Source organism: Kryptolebias marmoratus, linkage group LG17, assembly GCF_001649575.2.
Source record: "Kryptolebias marmoratus isolate JLee-2015 linkage group LG17, ASM164957v2, whole genome shotgun sequence".
NCBI classification, from domain to species: Eukaryota; Metazoa; Chordata; class Actinopteri; order Cyprinodontiformes; family Rivulidae; genus Kryptolebias; species Kryptolebias marmoratus.
Genome location: NC_051446.1, coordinates 12754783 through 12774093, shown reverse-complemented (window position 1 = coordinate 12774093; position 19311 = coordinate 12754783). Strand labels below are relative to the sequence as shown.

Sequence of the window (19311 nt, the reverse complement as noted above, 5' to 3'; positions counted from 1 at the left end):
TGTCTCAAGAATACAGTATAAAAAGAAAAACAAGCTTTTTAACGACTTTATTTGCTTTTAAAGCATTACAATACTGCGTGAGAATAAACATATTTTATCAATAAACCGATTTAGTTTAGAGTCAATAACTGATCATTGCTAATTTCAAATTAAAAACATATAAGCAGTTTTTAGATTAACTTTATATTGCACATAAAATACATCAGAATTAGTTCCACCCTTCATATGTTACTACACTCGCTCAGACTCCATAAAATAGAGGAAAATGTGGTCAAAATTATATGTTTGCGTTTCTTCATTAAAAGATGAGCACTTTCTGTGCAAGAATTGAATGAAAACCTGGGTAATTTAACAATTTGTTCATTTTACAAACAGAGGCCTCAGTGGCATGTGGAAGAACCATACACAGCCACAACCGCTCACCAGCTTGATTCGGAAACTAACTGAGTCTCCGGGTAGAGGACATAATGAAAAAAAGCAAGACAAAGGCTTATTTACAAGACATTGTGACGTAAAGGAAAAATTAGTCATAGCAGAGGAAGTTTCTTAGAGTTGGGGGGCAAAATGGCAGTTCTGGACCTCCTGTTATAAAGAAAAATGAAAGAACAGGTAATTCTGTAACAAATGCACGTTGAGGTACCGTGATAATTAATAATGATACATGATCCATAAAAATCCTCTGTACTAGATGTCAAATCCTATGTTCACATTCCTCCAGGACTGTGCAGAATCACATCTTTCAAATCAATCTGAAGAGACCAACCAGATGTACGTGAGCTTGGCTCAAATCTGTAAAGTCCTTTCGGATGGAAGTCGGATCTGACACGTCTTCTCTTTAGCAAGCACACAGAATTAAAAGATACTAGCGGGAGCCCAGTTACAATCATCCCAACTCCTAGGCGCTGAGTTCTGACCACGTCCAGGTGTTCAGATCCCTGTGGATCTCCATTACAGTATGGTGCACTTCTTTTTCTGCTTCTTCTCGGGTTTGGGGCTCAGGACCGCCCTGATGGCTTCGTCGAACACTGTCTTAAGGCCGCGCTGCGTCAGAGCTGAGCACTCCAGATACTTCACTGCATCTGGTTACCAAAGTAAAAAGAAATTAGGAAGCTGTCAAAAAATTTGGCTTCATCATACTGTACAAAAACTGATTATTGATGATTAGCTGGTGAGAAATTAGACCAAAAGTTGCAACTAGAGTCATTTCTTCACAAGTCCATTAGAAAAGCACAATTTCCCTCATATTAAGACGACTGTACTTATAAATGTATTTTTAAAGCTATATGAGTGCGTGTGTGATGCCACAACTGACTTATTTCTTTCGCCATGGCCAAGCCCTGGGGATAGGTGACAGGAGAGAGTTTCTTCTCCCTGAGCTTTTCGATTGTGTCCGCATCATCTCTCAGGTCCAGCTTGGTGCCCACGAGGATTATGGGCGCCGAAGCGCAGTGGTGGTTCACTTCATTACTCCACTGCAGAAAGAGTTGAATGTTTGAATTTGCAGTATTGACAGAATAAAAGCAAGAATTTTTTTTCTTTTGCTAAATTGGTACATCAAGCAGAAACATAAACACACTGGGTGTCTATTCCACATATTTTTACTGTAGTTTTTTTGTTTTTTTTTTTGATTTCTTCCTTCATTTTCTATTGCTTATCCATCTCCCAAGCAGATCCTCCTGGGGGATCTCAGGGCGTTCCTGAGCCAAAGTGGATACATAATCCCTCCAGCAGGTTCACCTGCTATCCAGCTCATAATGAGCCTAAACCTTCACATCTTTTTGTGCAGGTGGTGGGCCCATGTGGAGGTGGCTTTCTATAGTTTTTGCCTCCTCAACCACAAAAGCTGCAGTCCTATTTTGTAATTTAGACATTCATTTAGGATTTTTAAGGATAATATTCCTATATCTACAAAGAGACACCATCTTAGATTTATGTCCAAGTCGTAGTAACTGTTTTCCAGTTTTGTTTCATGGAAGTCCTTAACCCTCTCAGGCTCAAATTAAGTTTTAGTAACAGGAAAAATCAGATATGTGGTTGCGACACCTGCCTTGAGAGGGTTAATGATCTGAACACTTAACTGGTTGTTCTTACCTTGGTCTTAACATTTTCAAATGAAGTTGGACTGACAATTGAAAAGCAAACCAGGAATACATCCTGACAGGGAGAAAAGGAGAGAAAAAAAACTATCATACACAAATATTTACATCTTAATGTAAAAATCTATCTAAACAGGCTGGATTATAGAATTTTATACTTGTATCGTTGTCTAACAGCTTGACTAATACAAATGAATCTGAATGTTGATTGGTTAAAAACAGCTCTTGTGTGTCTTTGGGACAACCAGAGCTGCTTTTCACTTCCTTCAGCCTCCTCATAGGCGCTGGAGATACAATGCCATACTCTGCTGATAGTGAGACGTGTATCCACTGCATGCATGCACTTTAAAATCTTACCGTCTGTGGGTAGGACAGGGGCCTGAGTCTGTCGTAGTCCTCCTGTCCCGCTGTGTCCCACAGACCCAGGTTCACTGGTTTCCCGTCCATCATCACGTTGGCGGAGTAGTTGTCAAAGCTACAGGAAGTCAGGTAAAAATTAACTATCAAGACTAATACATTTTGCTTGACTTGTTTTACTGCCTAATGTACAAACACAGGGATATTAGGTGAAATATTTGGTCACACGTGTCTTACACTGTGGGGATGTATTCTCCGGGGAAGGCATTGGTGGTGTAGCTGATGAGCAGGCATGTTTTACCCACAGCCCTGAGAGGATAAATGAGGGAAGAGTGAGAGGACAGTTGACAGCATTGACGTGCACTTCTTCACAGTGTCTTCAGAGTAACACCTCTTGAAGTGATAATGGGTCTCTCTTTGTGTTTGTCTGACGTTCTTTCAAAATATTTCATGAATCATCTGACAGATCTGAATTAAAGTCTCAGAAAGTAACGACTGGGTGTACATCTACAGCTGATTACCTTTTGGAGTCAAGCCAGTAGATGGCCGGCACAGCTAATCGCTCTTACTCAACATAAAAATGGGATATAACGCAGTCAGTTTGACAAAGATCGAGGTAAAAGTTTGTGTGGCAGAAGCTGAGAATCACCCCCAACACATACTCTTAGCTCTACATAATGCATAACATCTTTGCCTAAAATTTTGACATTAACCGTTAGGGTCAACCCTGTTTGTCTGTTGGCCGAATATCTCATAAAAGTTTAAAAGTTTGGTGTGGTAGTAGCCGAGAGTCATCCTCAACACATCCCCTGAGCTCTAACAGATCACACAAGATGGTGCAATAATCACGTCATTTTTAGGGTTTGACCAAAACTGCTATAACTCACCATAAAATAATCTTAGTTTAAATCTCATGAAAGGCAGCAAGCTGTACGAATTCCTTCGAGGAATGCTTGGCCTTTATTGTCAAAAGTATTTATGTCTACAATGGGTTGTGAACCACTGCTTTAGACAGTCTACAGGTACTGGAGATACAAGCCCTTACTTGTTCTAGAAAAAAACTATAAATGTAATTATTTTTAATCCAGTTAGTTGACAAATGTAATTTTTTATGGTTTTAACAGAACTGTCGATGTATTTTTTGTGCATGTGTATGAAAACGAGTTCATGCCGTCTATTAATAACTTGGCAGAACCTGTCCACCAGGATTTAACAGCCTTTCAGTCAAACTTGTAGAGAAACGAGTTTGGGTTAAACTTTCTACTTCATATGACACCTTAGAGACTTATACCAGACGATGTTCAGTATCTTAAAGATAGTTTCATTTGACTTTTTCATTCTTCAGTTCATTAAGAAAAGGTCAAAAGTCTCTAATATTTCTGCGATACAGTTCAAGTTAAAACTAAGAAACTCAACAGAAGTTACTCAGATGGTATGATATTTGATGGATTGCATTTAAAGCGTGATTTTCATAAACCTTTTTTGACAGAACTGTACGAGGGTTACAAGATAAAACATTGAGTTATTATTTAGAAGCTTGCTGGCAACTCTTCAACTGTTGTTAACTGGCTCAACTTTATTGACTTTTTAGTTTAGTTTTACTTTGTTAATAAGTCAGACTATGAATCTATAGAGATTAAAGCAAAAACAAACTTACCCGTCCCCTACCACCACGCACTTAATGGCCTGCATTGAACAGACTGAGCTCAAACAGACAAGCTAAAGAAAAGTCGTCTACGTTTAGTGTCCGTACAGTAAGACTGAGTCAACAAGCCTGGAGGGATGGGTATAAACACTGAAAGATCGCTGGAGGAATGATGTGACTTCCTCTTTCTTACCAGCAGCGACACCCCGCAGAAAAATGTTGCTGCTGGCAAGGAAGGGCAACTTCTTCATGCAGATTTGGACCTTTGTGCTCTAAAGTCGCCAAAACAAACAAAAGTCAAACAAGAACTAGTCTAATTTTTTTCTCACTCACTCTCTCTCTTTCTAGTAAACAGAGTTTACAGTCAGACCATTTTGATTTGTGAATGTGAAATTTACCTGTAATGGTTAAAAGCTGAACAATGTACAGTAGTTTGTGGACAAGCCACTGGATGTAAAGTATGGTATAAAACCTGAATTAATGAGGAAAATAACAGATAATGTAAGACATGTACAACTTTGCTTTTCTGACCAAATATGTTTTATTTTCAAACCGTGAACAAACAAATGGAATATTATCCTCACAACCTCCAGCCGGTCGAGGCAGTTGGCTGCCCGTCCTGGTTCTGGTTCTGGTTCTGCTGGACGTTTCTTCCCGTTAAAAGGGAGTCATTCCTTTCCACTGTCGCCTCCCGTCACGGTGCCTGCTCAGGATGGGGAATTGCAGTGAAATGAAACTTTGATGCAATTTGTTGGTTTCCTTTGAAAGACAACTTTTTGAACTGGCTTTTATGATCTAATGACTGTATTGTTCTGTATTATAATTGAACTGAATTAAATTATATGTAACTAGATGTGAATCTGAACCTCATGCAGTTTGATGAACTGGGTTTGTTTGCTTTTTTGTACAGTGCTTGAGACTTTATACTGTAATTACACTTATTATTGTTTCTTTGTTTGATTGGCAAAAGATGCAGACATCATTTATGTTCTTTACCAACACTATATTTATTAATAGCACCGTGACTGTTTTTTTTTCTTTCGCTGTAAATCACGTGGTTGAATACCAAAATACCTATGCAGTAATGCAAGACAGGTCATTCCTGATAAATGTTCATATTTTTTCCAGTAACAATTGTGTCATTATGAAACATGTATCATAGACTGCACTGCAAGCAGACTTTTAAGACAGGATAGTTACTCTGCTATGATACCTTATAAGGAATTAAATCATCTGCATTTCCCCAAACCTGATGCATAACTGTATACGTTTGAATGTAAAACACAAATTGCCACTCAACAGTAATGCGACTGATTAGTCAAAGTCAAAAACAGGCCCCTTGCTCTGATAGAAAAACATATGAGAGCGTACTGTGCGACTTTAGGGCATGAGACAATGTTTCCAACGAATTTCTGAGTTGGATAAACCAAATAGTAAAACACAAAAATGGATCTGGATGTGGTTTGCATGTTTAAGACACCAGCAGCAACACAGATGTCAAGTCAACTCTCCTAAAGACTTCAGACCTGATGTGAGTTTCAATGCGTGGCTCAGAGTTAGCAAGGGGATTTCTCCACACAAACTGCTCGATTTTATAAAACATACATGCATAATCACTGCTTTAAATTGTTAAATTGTCTCTTAAAATGGTGCTGTATGAGTCAACCTTTATGTGTTTGACCTACCACCTAAAGTTGGAGTCACCAGCATGGCTAAAAATATCCACAATTTGATACTTTCAGCATTACTGTAATTTCTGTATTCCTTTAAACTGGGACTGTTGGCTTTGTCTTTTTTAGGATCTTTGGAACCATCTGTAAATAATATGTTGTTCCTGTTTTATTCTGAACGGGTAATTGATCAAGTATATCTTTGTTTTGAACTTTTAAAAAATGTTCTATTGTATGGAAAAGTCAATCGCAGATACAAAGAGGGAGAACTAAACTAGGGGAGGCGGGTACACAGGTATATATGCAGACACTCCCAGGTGCAGACAATCAGGGTAATCGGGTGAGTGAGCGTGCTGCCTTCAGGAGCAGATCAGAAAAAGCAGAAACAGAATCAAGCCATGACAGTGACAGAATAACACATGAGGAAAAACATAATTTTTTATTTGATTAAAACATCACAATACTTCACATTTTTTTACAGTACACGACAAACTAAAATGTATAATTTGAGAAGTTTCTGATTACCTTCATATTGCACATGAAACACATAAACACAACTTCCACCCCTTCATATAATACTACACAGTAAAAGCTGCTGGATTAAAAACAATTCAATTTGTAAATAAGCGCTATGGGTCAAATTTGGAACGAGCCAGCCCTGGGTGGTTTGAACTCAGCAGGGTTGGGTTATCACTTTGATCCAGTGTAGCCTGCTGGGTTAGGTTTGCTTCCCGAAAATTGGGTTAAAATGACAAATTTGTTAAATAAAGTTACTAAAAAATGGAGTTACAAAACTATGCTAACCACTATTAGCAACAACTCATATTATTTTAGGAACCCAAACTCACTGTCTAGTACAAACTAAAGTTAACAAAGCCAACTAGATTAAATATCTTCTTACAAGTTGTTTTTTTACCATCTTAGCTTTACTTGTTATATCTCAAAGCAGAGGTCTTTTCAGGGTTGATTTGATCAACCTCTGACTTAAAATGGCTGTGAAGAGTGATACAGCTTATCTCCAACCCCCAACCAAACCTTTTGACCCAACAGCTTTAAATCAGCAATTAAATGATCAAAAACCCATCAGTTTTTATTGTGTACACTGGCTCAGACTTCCTAAAACACAGAGGAAAGTAGGTTTAGAATTAAATCTTTACAAACCTGCATAAAAATATAAGCACTTTCAGTGCAAGAATTTAGTGAAAACCTGGGTATATCTTGGCTTGTTCATGTCAGTTCTAAAAATACTGTGTTCACATAATTAAAACCGAGAAAGACCTTTTAGTTAGGTTAAGAAAACATTGTAAGAGTGACACAAATATATATAACAGAGAAGTTTTTAAAGTCTGCTCTCTGCACTCTAGGAATTAAAGGACGAGACAGAAAATGGTAACGACTAGTTTCCTTCAAAGGTTAAATTTGTAACATTATATATATATATATATATATATATATATATATATATATATATATATATATATTTCAGAAATTAAGCTTGTATTCCTCAAGGACACAGGAATAAAAATATACTTGTGGGGAACCGAGTTATGTTCTTCACAACTCCAAGTTCTGACTGCATCCAGGTTTTCTGATCCTCGTGGATCTCCATTACAATATGATGCACTTCTTTGCTTTTTTTTTTAAAGGTTTTGGGTTTATGGCCGCCCTGACGGCTTCATCAAACACACTCTTAAGACCGTGTTGCGTCAAAGCCGAGCACTCCACGTATTTTGCTGCACCTGGTTTTAAAAAAATAAATAAATAAATTAGCAAACTGTTTGGTGTATCATCATCATCATGCGTTTGCATTGTATCATCATACTGGTCGACCAGATGTGGTTGACTCCAAAAGTGGATGAGTTATAGACGTACATCCGGTGACTATTTTCTGAGAGTTTCACAAAGTTCTGTCCAGTGTCTGATGAGACATTTTGCTAACAATTAGAAATGCAAACACATGCACACACAGGCATTATCAAAACCATTATCACCGGCATTTTGCCTTTCCGTGGCAGTCGATGAAGAAACAACACTTTAAAATATAAAAAGACAGTGTTAGTGTGTCTGTGGATCAACAACTGACCTATTTCCTTAGCCATGGCCAAACCCTGAGCCATGGTGATGGGAGATTTGTTCTTCAGTTTTTTTAGTTCCAACTCATCGTTTCTCAGGTCCAGCTTGGTGCCCACAAGGATTATAGGTGGCTCGCTGGAATAGTATCTCACCTCATTATACCACTGCAGGAGGAGCACAAACTGTAATTTGCAGCATTGACTGCATTGTTCCAATAGGAAGAAACATGTAAACCTTGTATACAATACAACATATATGTCATGTTTTACATTTCACTTTGATTTATGAATGCATTTTGGATCTTCAAAGACATTAGTACTTAAAGATCGACCAGATGTGGTCGACTTCAAAAGTGAATGAGTTGATCTAAGAATCAGGTTTACTGTTTTCCCAAATTCTACAAAATGACCGGGCCCGGCTGGTCTGAACTCTGGCTGTTCTTACCTTGGCACGAACATTTTCAAAGGAAGATGGAATGACTAATGCAAAGCAAATCAGAAACACATCCTGAGAGAAAAAAAGAAGAACATGCATGTTAAAGCTAAAAGAGGCAAAACACTAGCTAAAAAAAAGTTACCTAAAATCTAAAAGTAGCAAAAAGTTAACATAAAGTGAACAATGTGAATCTGATGCAGATTTCAAAGAAAACAATTTTTGTTACAGAACGGAAGAGATTTTATTATAACTCACTAGGGAAAATACTTGTAAATAAAGATTTAAAAAATTTAAAATAATAAAAACTAATGGCTAAAATAGCACAAAGTAAGCAGAAGTATAGGTAGATTGCAAAAACTGTAGGGAAAAATAAAAAACAGGACAATAATGGTGTGAATGCTGAACCAGCACAAATATGTTAGTCAAATCACTACATCCTGCCGAAGTCGAGACAGGGTTCCTGCTAACACCATCCAGCTGATGCTGACAGAAAGAGTCCAACAGTTTCAACACATGTACTCTGTCTAAACAGACCGTCTGTGGGTAGGACAGGGGTCTGAGTCTGTCGTAGTCCTCCTGTCCTGCTGTGTCCCACAGACCCAGGTTCACCGGTTTCCCGTCCACCATCACGTTGGCGGAGTAGTTGTCGAAGCTGTAGAAAGTCAAATACAGTTTCTGTTACAGCTTTTTTTTCTATGTAAATGGACAAAAACTCAAGGTACTGCAAAGCAGGTTGCTGGGCTTTGTGTTGGCTGGCTCGAGAATCCTAAAATTCTCTTTAGAGTCTGTGTATTGTGTGTGAGACTTACACTGTGGGGACGTACTCTCCAGGGAAGGCATTGGTGGTGTAGCTGATGAGCAGGCATGTTTTACCCACACCCCTGAGAGGACAAATAAGACAGTAAAGAGGACAGAAACCAGTAGTTTGCACTTCTTCTCATTATCTGACTGGTAAAAATATCTGTCCTTATGATACCAAGTGATTACAAGTTCTGGTGACTTTAGAGCACGTATGATTACAAGTTTTGCTTGTAAAGAAAGAAAGCAAGGATTTGGGATTGGCGGTTTTCTGGTGTATCATGAAATTCAGAAGACGCAGGCAGCTGTTCGGGCCATGTCAGGGCTGCCTGCTCTGTCTGAAGGAATGTGCCGAGCAGTCAACGCTCAGACTCAGTTGCTGTGCGAACAGAGGAGCATGGACCTTAGAGCTCGCTGGCCAAATGGAATCGACCTTGGAGAAGTTACTGACTCAGCCAGGCCACACATTAATTTGGCTGTTTGGATTCACCACTGAGATGTAAGGAACCAATTGGCACTTTTGACTAGTTGCACCATTCGAGCCTTACATGTTATCTCAAAAACACTCTTGAGGTAGTTTCTCACTGGGCTTGGAGACTTGTCAGCGTCTCAAAATTGAGAGAAAAGAGGCAAATTTCGAGTTGGAGTCTCACTGAATTCTGAGTGTTTGTGACCAGCGAGCCGTGTGGCCAGTTTTTGGACATCACGTCTTATTTTTGTGTGCACGGCTCAAAAAAAAACATATTCTAGGTCATGCACATTATTTCATTGTCCACATTGTACCCACCTTGGCAGCCCTCACTTTCTGACTTTATATACTTTTAGAAACTTTTGAAATGAAGATCGGCAGACTCGGACCAGTGTTTTATTAAGCCTCTGATGTTTCCTGTCGCAGGAGAGCTTCTTTGCAGGAGTCAAAATCTCGCTCTTGCGCTCTAGAATTAGGTAATACTGAGATGGGTTCAAGCTTTTGTGACACAGCACCTAGTGGAGCCATCAAGGAGAGGTCCAGTCCTATAAATTTGCTGGTCCCCCATGCTTTCCCGTTGGTTGCCAATTAAACTTTATGGTTTTAACCGAACTGTAAGTTTCAATACTATTGTGCATATACAGCATATGAAACAAAAGGGTTAATGTTGTCTATGAACCCAACCGAGTGCGACAAACCAGTCCTACCAGGTTTTTAACATCCTTCATTTCAATATGTGCTGGAACAAGTTAGGATTTAACTTTTTACTCAATAATAACCCTAAGAGGCACCGGGTGATATTTGTTACCTTGAAGATTAAAAACTAAACCTCCTTTTTCAGTTTATCAAGAGATTGTCAAAAGAGTCAAATATTTAAACAACACAGTTCAATTTAAGACAAACTTTAACCTTCACCTTTGAATACTTCTTCCCTTCAGAGAGTAGGAGTTTTTGAAAGTTTTAAACATTTTATGCCCACAGAAGAAAGAAGCATTTTGAAACATGCATGTTTTTAAGTGTCCCTGGGCAAAACACTGAACCCCTCACTGCCTCCGATGTGCCCTATTGGTATATATATCAAGTCTGAAGCACTGATTAGACTCTATAGAATGATTTATCCAGATTAGCTTCATAAAGTGCTGTGTGGATGGGTAAATGAGGGCACAGATTGTGTTGTAAAGAGCTTTGAGTGGTCTGGTCGGCTAGAACAGGGATTCCCAACCCTGGTCCTCAAGGATTCCTGGATGTTTTTATTGTTTCCCTGCTCTTCAGCAGGTCTCCAGGTTCTGCAGAAACATTTTAATCAGTCATTCAGGTCAGGTGTGTCAAAGCAGAGAAACAACTAAAACACGCAGGATAGTGTTCCTTGAGGACTAGGGTTGGGAACCACTAGACTAGAATGGTGCTTTATAACTACAGTCCATTTACAATTTATAATATTATACAACAAAACATTACCACTGGTAGCTAACTGGGTTAGCTTCAAACTATATACACTTTAATTTGTCTAAATATGAGTCAGATTTTAAGATTCTAAAAGTTAAAAGAAGGTTAGGAAGTTGAATGAACTTACCCGTCTCCCACCACCACACACTTTATGGCCTGCATCGATCAACTCAGCCTCAGTTAGACAAACTAATAGCAGCTAAACGAAACCGGTCTTCTTTTCTTGCAGGTAAAACAATTCTGAGGAGGTTGATAAAAAGACTGAAAGATTATTTAAGGAATGTTCTGCCGTCCTCCTCCTTCCCAGCAGCGATACCTCGGTGACAGGTGTCGCTGCTGGGAAGGTAGAAAAACTGGTTCATTTCATGCAGCTGTTTTCAGGATTTTATTTTTATCTCAGACCAAAACTAATGTCAGCCATGTATCAACCTGTAAGTTCAGTCAAATAAAACATACAGAAAACATTCAAGGATTCAAAGATTTATTTTCCTGTGAAAGCAGATAAACCATTTCAATTTGTGAATGTGAAATTAACCATGAAAAGCTAAATGTTTCAATTACTAGGTATAGCATTACAGGACTTCCCTATGATGGTTAACAGCAGGGCGGTGTTTTTTCCCCACTCACCACAAGGTACAAAAAAGAGAAACTGTGTCACAGAAGGTGGAATGCAGGTCGTCATATATCTGGTTCGTTTGCCAGCCCATGCCTTGCTTGTATTATTAATATTTATATCAGTATAAAAGGTTTAAGTGGCAGTACTGAGTACCAGAAAGTACCGGCTCAATTTGAGCACAGACAAGAACTATTTATGGCTGTAAATTCTTTCAGACAACTCTGTTTGTTTCAGATTTTGTTTTTAAACCAAAACTCTGCAGCTGCAACCTCACTGCTCCACATAATCTCAAGAGATTACAATAAAGTGTTCATCCTGCTTTATAAGAGATTGTTGCCTGTTGTTTGGCTCAGTGTTATTCTGTGTTTTGACCTTTTCTCTCTCATTGCCACAGCCTTTAAAATTATTTGGGCCATGATGAAATATTCCTTATTTTTTTATGCTTAAAGAAACATCAAAATTGAATATCGATAAACGATGAAATGATTAAAAGTCTAGCGTTCCTTGAAAAGCTGCACAGACAAACACACAGACACAAGCAAAGAACATTATTGCCCCCTTTTTGGCAGCAGGCAAAAACAAAGGTCAAATTTTTAAATTTACTTCTTAAGAGTTTATTCAGAACAACATCAGCCTAAATGTAAAAAAACCCCAAAACATATTCAGCTCATGAGATAAACTGATGCTGCCTCTTTGAACACTCGTGTCTGTTTGGGAAAACTAAAAAGCCAAAATGTCACTCATTAAAAAGGGATCTCAGAACAGAAAAGGCGTCTCCCAGTCCACGAACTTCCAACATGTTGTTTCCTGCATTTCTCCCTCTACATTTTGCGCAGTTCTCAGAAGTCTCACGCCGTCGTTCCACACATGCTTTGCAGCCAACAAAGCTCTGGCAGCACAGCGAGAACATCGGTTCCTTGATGAACTCTAAAAACAAACAAAACCAGGGGGGTGGGGAAACAAGTCATTCTGCATTCATCTCCACCTACAGTATGACTGAGACTTTTGATTGAGAGGTTTTTCTTTTTATCTCTAATGTATTACTTTAAAATTATGTATTGTCTTACAGCCCCCTTGGCTGTTACCAAAAGCCTACATTTGCTGATGTACATTTCTCAGAGAACGTTAAGATGGCTCAAATATTGGCACACCTTTGCATACTTACTCTTACAAACAGCACAGCAGAAAGCCTGCTTAATGGTCTGCAGCTGGGAAGGCGATATTGTGACCTTTTGAGCAGCCACATCTGTCAGCTCTCTGATTGCAGCAGTCACATCTGGTAATCTCTGTGATACCAGCAGAAGCTCCTGGATCTTCTCGGTCACCTCTCCAATGCCTGCAGCATCATCGCTTTTTTGACTGGTCCTGGGGCAAAAATAATAAATAATCTTGACGGCTGATGGGTAAGGTTTTCCTTATTAGCCTAAATATAAAGCCGAATAGGTGAACAGTAACCTTTGATTCGTGTTGTTGGTTCTAGGAGGGGCAGTTTGCTGAGTAGTTGGACTGGTGGCCGCAGGTGGTTGCTTAAATGAAAAGTCCTTGAAGAACAGAAATATATGGGAAAATATTGAAAAATACAGTGCCTTAAACATGTATTCATGCACCATGCCATGTTCCAATCACAACATATTTTATCGTTCTATTTTATGTAATAGTCCAAAACCAAGGCACAGTATAAATGTGAAGTGGAAGGGAAACAATACAAGGTTTCAAATTTTTTACAAATAAAACTCTGAAAATGGCATTCATTTTTATTAAGCCCCTAAGCTAAAACCCAGATAAACCAATTACCTTCAGAAATCACCTAACTAGTAAAACAGAGTCCTCCAGTATGTGATTTAATCACACTGAAGTGAATCTCAGTAAAGACCTCAGAGGTTTGTTACAGACCATTAGCGATCAAATAGCATCATGAAGACCAAGGAACACAACAGACAGACCAGGGGTAAAGTTGATGAGAAGTTTAAGTCAGGGTTAGGTTATAAAACAATATCCCAAACTTTGAACACCTCACAGAGCTCTGTTTAATCCACTATCATAAAATGGAAAGAGTTTGGCCCAACTGCAATCCTACCAAGACATGTTCGTCCACCTGAAGTGGCGCATTAATCCAAGAAGCACCATGGTGACTCTGAAAGAGCTTTAAAGAGATCCACAGCTCATGGAAGGGTTCAAAACGTGTCCTAATACAATTTAAGAAGTCTGTTTCCTCTAAAATAAAAATCTGTATCTTCTCTTCAAATCTAACATATCTCTCTTGGCAAAGACAAAGGATGAAAAAGAAACTTGTGGGAATCCAGTTATATTCCTCACAAATCCAAGGGGTTGAGTTCTGACTCGGTTTCGCTGATCACCTTTACAGTCTGGCATTTTTTATCTCACTCACCACGTTAGTCGGTTTGGGGTTCAGGACCGCCCTGATGGCTTCGTCAAACACCATCTTAAGGCTGCGCAACGCCAAACCTGTGCACTCCACATATTTCACTGCACCTGGTTTCCAAAAATAAAAATAGCAAAGGAAAAAAATTGGCAAACTATTTGACTACTTATCATACTTTGCAAAAAGTGCTTTTTCCCTTTATAACCATTCAAGGTCTCACACTATGTTTGGGCTTCCAGTAGTCTATCAACTCTTAACTCCACCCAGAAGAAGTTCTGCAAAATTGTAAATCATCACCATTTAGAAATATAAAATGAAAGTGGCTCTTAAGAATGCCTAACCTCTGATCTAAAAGGCTACTTTAGTTCTAGTTGATGAAGAGGAAGAGCTGAAGACACCTTCCATTTAAGAGGGAAACATTCAACAGTGTAGTTATCATAAACTTAGCTTTTTTCTTTTCCCTTTTGGCTCAAAGAAAAGGGGCATCATTGTAACCACAAGCAATAAGACCATCCCATCACCAGACATGTCTCTTACAGAAGAAGAGCACAATTATGCTTATTAAGAGAAGATTGTATTTCGAAAGACAGTTTTAAAAAATTTGTATTAGTTCATCTGCTGAGCTACAACTGACCTATTTCTTTCGCCATGAACAGGCCTTGTTCACAGGTGATTGGAGAGAGTTTCTTCTCTTCTAGCTCTTCTATTGTGTCCTCATCGTCTCTCAGGTCCAACATGGTGCCCACAAGGATTATAGGCGCCTCTTTGCAGTGGTGTCTCACTTCATTAAACCACTGCAGGAGGAGTACAGATTGTGACTTGCAGTACTGACAGTATATGAACAGCATTTAAAGAGGTTTGTTGAGGCTGCGTGGTGCATAAAGTAGGAACATGGAAGCCTCTATACAGTACGACACATATCTGTTCGTATTTGCATTTCAACAAGATTTATAAATGATTTTAAACCTACATCATTCCTGGATCTGAACATTTCATTTTATATTTGAACTGGAGCTTGAGTTGAGTCAGAATGGCCTTTGCTGTTTTCCCAGTTTTGTTCATATTAACTGGCTATTCTTACCTTGGCACGGACATTTTCAAAGGAAGACGGCATGACTAGGGAAAAGCAGATCAGGAACACATCCTGAGAGGAAAAAAGATAAAGATGTGACAATAATTCAGTTCAAAGACTAGTATTTATTACTAGAATTAAAAGCCTAACATTCCTCGAAGGAATGCACATCACCCGTGGCCTCTTCAAGTCAGAGTTTTCAACTAAAATCCTCTTGTTTCAAAATATTGAAGTTATAGAGTTTTGGTCAAACCTTAAAAATATTGTTATAGCCTACATAAGGATCTGTTGGGAATGACTCTCACCTACTACCAGATCCAATTTGAGCTCATTATCTGTAAAAGTGACTGACTTGTATTCATTTTTGTGTTTTGTAAGATCAGTTGGCCATGGTAGCTATCGTTAATTGAATTGACTCAAAAAGGTAATTAGTTGTAGATGTACATCCAATAATTACTTCCTGAAAGGTTTTAGTAAATTCTGTCGAATGGTCCTTGAGATAATTTGGTAATTTACAGACAAACATATACATACACACAAATAGGGGCAAAAACAGAATTAGATACCTTTTGCCTTTTGGCTGCAGGTCAGTGCAAAGTCAGGACAGTGTTCCTGCTAAGACTGCTTGGTGACACTGAACTGTGCAGGACAATGAACAGAGACCTACCGTCTGTGGGTAGGACAGGGGTCGGAGCTTGTCGTAGTCCTCTAGTCCCGCTGTGTCCCACAGACCCAGACTCACCGGTTTCCCGTCCACCATCATGTGGGCATAGTAGATTTCAAAGCTGCAGAGTGAGAAGGTGAGAATGAGCTTTAAGAGCACATTTAATCTGACCTGTTTAACAGCTTAATGTAGAAGAAATACAAATGCAGTTACTGTTTCATCACAGCTTTAGACAGCCTTCTTTACCTAAACTCCCCAACAGTTCTACATAGTAGGACCAAAACTAAAGACAGTACAGTGAGTTGAACAGGGCTGCATGGTGGCCCAGTTGGGTAGCATTTTTATCTTATAGCAAGAAGAGGGTCTCCTCCCAGCTGAGGCCTTCCAGCAAAGAATTTCTCCCAGTGCATGCATGGTTTTCTGGATTTTCTGTGTACTCTGGTTTCCTTCCACAGTCTAAAGACCAGGCATGTTAGGTTTACTGGAGATTTTAAATTGTTTCCACGTATGAGTGTGTGTGTGTGGTTGTTTGTGTCTTTGTGACCCTTCTACCCACCTAATGGAGATAAGCAAAGGCTCCCTGCAATTCTGAACAGGATCAAAAGAGTACAGAAAATGGATGGATGAATTAAAGTTAAACAGAGCTGGGCTTTTCTTTGAATTACCTAGTTTAACAAAACCTAAACATCTCTTTAGGGATAACAGGGACTGTGACAATGGTTCTGATCGTGAAACATAGTAGGCCTATTAAATACAGGATTTGTGTGTTGTGTGTGTCTTACACTGTGGGGACATATTCTGCAGGGACGGCGTCAGTGGTGTAGTTGATGAGCAGACAGGTTTTACCCACAGCCCTGAGAGGATCAAAGAAGAACAGTAAATAGCTTAATACACACTTATTCTCACTGTCAGAATAGCAACAATGTTTCCTTCTATAAGTCTTTAAAATCCTCACTGTAGTTTCAGTCACTTTGACCAGTCTAGGTTGACAAGTAAACAGAGTAAACAAGCAGCCATACACAGGCACACATTAGTACAGGGCAAAGGTTGATCAATTAAAGAAAAAGGCCAACATGTGAGGTGTAAGTGTGTTTATGTTTGCCCGGTCGACCAACGAGACAGACAAAAAGTCCTCCTGTAGTTAACTACTTAGACAAACGTTTGTGTCACTACTTCACCTGTCAGACTTTTTGGGCCAAACTAGAAAGTCAAAGTTACCAAGTACACTAGGGAAGGAAAAAAAAAACTTTACTAGTCCAACAGTGGACATTTTGGACCTTGCTACTTTAAAGAAACCTCTTAGTAGTGTCAACTTGTGTGGTCAAATGAGCCCAGCTAGTCAACAAGTAAACTCTTTCACCTTCTTAAAGGGACAGTCTATCCCTTTAATCAACCAGTAAGGCCAGAGACATCTCAACTAGTACAACTAGTGAACATTTTAGATATAGTTGAAGTCAGAACACTCATTCTGGGCATTGATTTTATATAGATTTTGTGCCCTGAACAATTTATTAGAACCATTTTTTTCCAGGGTAGAATGATTGTACAACATGTTTCATGTTGTGTAACTGTGTCCAAGTTTAAACCGCTGATGATTTGAGGTGAAGTTGAAGAATTTGGAGGGAGTCCTCCTTCTTCATAATTTCATCCACTTTGTACAGTGCATCAGTACCCCATCATGACGCTACCACCACTATGCTTGATAATTGGAACAGTGTTCTTAGGTTTAAAAGCCCCACCTTTAAACATACTTCTTGTCATTGTGGTCAAATAATTCATTATTTGTACCGTCAGGCCATAAGACTGTCCTGCAGAAGGCATTTGGCTTGTTCTTGACTGCAGCTGCAAAGTTCGGCTGATCGTGACAGTGTCTGTTTTGGAGCAGGGTCATCTTTCTTGGTTGCCCCACCTCTCAGTGTACGGAGACGTAAAACTGGCGGACAGTGATGCTGGTGCTCCAGCAGTCTCCATTTTGAGGCAGGCTCAAGTCTTGGGGATCCCTGAGTTGTTCCTGAACATCCTAACCAGTTCCCTTTCATCTGAGGGGGACAGATGAGTATTGGTCAATTCAGTGAGTGCTGTCAAACAAATCCTTCTAATCCTGCCAAAGAGAAACTACTACTGCTTGTAAAAAAAATCATTGAAGTTTTGTGTTAGATTATCATTCCACCGCGGAAAAAGAATGGTTCAAATAATCAATTAACAGCCTGAAATCTATTTAACATTCATGCCCACAGTGAGTAAATGTAAACTTCAAATCAAACAAAAAGAAAATAAGTGTTTTTTTTCAATATTCCAGGTAGTTGTCAGGTAAATTAAATGGATTTTAACTTAATGGTTTTGACATTATCATTAGTACAAATACTTTTGTGTATGTATATTATATAATATATATATGAGTATATTACATAATAATATAATAGTTATTGTCATCTATTAGCGACCCAGTTTCTAGTGGGTGGGAACAACCTGTCCTACCAGGTTTTAAGACCTTTCATTTTAAACTGTAGTGAAACAAGTTTGGTTTTCTTTTATTACGCAATATTACACTTCAGAGACTAACACCAGGTGGTGTTTGTTACCTTAAAAACAAAACAAAATCACTTACGTTTCTCATTTTTTTGCAGTTTATCAAGAGATTATCGAAAGGTTTAAATGTTTGCACAATACAGCTCAATTTAAGACAAAAAAATCCCCGACAAAGGGTAGATGTGTAGAAGCTTTTGAACATTTATTACACAAAGGAAAACAGAAGCATTTTTCAGTGTAATACCTGCTTTAATGTGATGCTTGTAATGAACTGATTAAACAAATTCTGGCAATAATGTAAAAATGTTCAATCATAAAACATAATATAATACTAAAGAGAAGCCTGTTAGCCACCACCTGTTGCTAACTGGGTCAGCTCTAAACCACATAAGTTTTAGTTTGTTAAAACATGGGTCTCACTATTAGATTGTAAAAGTTTAACAAAAAGAGTAAAAATGTGAGCTGACTTACTTGTCCCCCACCACAACACACTTAATGTTCTGCATTGGACGACTCAGCAGGACAAACTAGAGTAAACAAGACTTCTTAGGTCGCCCGTCTCTAGTAAAGCTGAGTAAATGAGTCTGCATTGACTGACGAGAACACTGAAAGATCGCTGAAGGGAAGTTTCGCTTTCTTCTTCCTTAGCAGCAGCAACACCCTGATTAAAGGTGCTGCTGGAAGGAGGAAAAACTGGTTTGTTTTTGTTTTTTTGGCACGGAGATTAAAGTCAGCAGACCAAAGGCAATGTCATCTAAAGGCACTCAGAGAGCTCAAACCTCTGCCGAGGCCACAGCGTGACAAAAAAATAGAGCAATCTGGATCATAATCTGGATTAGCTCCAAAGTTTGATCCATTGTTTTTTTGTGTCAACCCCAACATTTTCTGAAAATTTAATCTAAATCTGTTCTTTAGTTTTTACCTGGTCTGTGCTAACAGACAGACAGACAAACAAACCAACGGACACAACCGGAAACTTAAGGGTCACATGTAGGAGCAGAGACAAGTTTTTAACAAAGGGATTAACTGTGACCTTGACCTTTGACCCCATGAACCTT

The 19311-nt window shown here is 38.8% G+C and overlaps 2 protein-coding genes across 6 annotated transcripts; both read right to left on the bottom strand.

Annotated features, from left to right (window-relative positions):
* Positions 1 to 31: 31 nt before the first annotated feature.
* LOC108237172 (ras-related C3 botulinum toxin substrate 1-like) lies at positions 32 to 4265 on the bottom strand. Its single transcript, XM_017418411.3, has 6 exons — positions 4111 to 4265; positions 2691 to 2762; positions 2454 to 2571; positions 2092 to 2154; positions 1313 to 1472; positions 32 to 1079 (listed from the first exon to the last, which is right to left on the bottom strand). Exons 1-6 carry the CDS (start codon positions 4143 to 4145, stop codon positions 949 to 951), a joined length of 579 nt encoding a protein of 192 aa, XP_017273900.1. The 5' UTR covers positions 4146 to 4265; the 3' UTR covers positions 32 to 948.
* A 1923-nt stretch (positions 4266 to 6188) lies between these two features.
* On the bottom strand, positions 6189 to 19182 carry LOC108237168 (ras-related C3 botulinum toxin substrate 1). 5 transcript variants are annotated; one of them, XM_017418402.3, is made up of 10 exons: positions 18725 to 19178; positions 17634 to 17763; positions 16507 to 16578; positions 15728 to 15845; positions 15070 to 15132; positions 14623 to 14782; positions 13995 to 14098; positions 13061 to 13146; positions 12771 to 12970; positions 11457 to 12532 (listed from the first exon to the last, which is right to left on the bottom strand). In XM_017418402.3, the coding sequence occupies exons 2-10, from the start codon at positions 17693 to 17695 to the stop codon at positions 12342 to 12344; spliced, it is 1056 nt and encodes a 351-aa protein (XP_017273891.1). In that variant the 5' UTR covers positions 17696 to 17763; positions 18725 to 19178; the 3' UTR covers positions 11457 to 12341. The 5 variants fall into 5 exon arrangements, with proteins under 5 accessions (XP_017273896.1, XP_017273895.1, XP_017273891.1 ...); XM_017418403.3 differs by lacking the exon at positions 17634 to 17763 and having other exon boundaries at positions 18725 to 19177; XM_017418405.3 differs by lacking the exon at positions 18725 to 19178 and having other exon boundaries at positions 17513 to 17760.
* Positions 19183 to 19311: the final 129 nt, after the last annotated feature.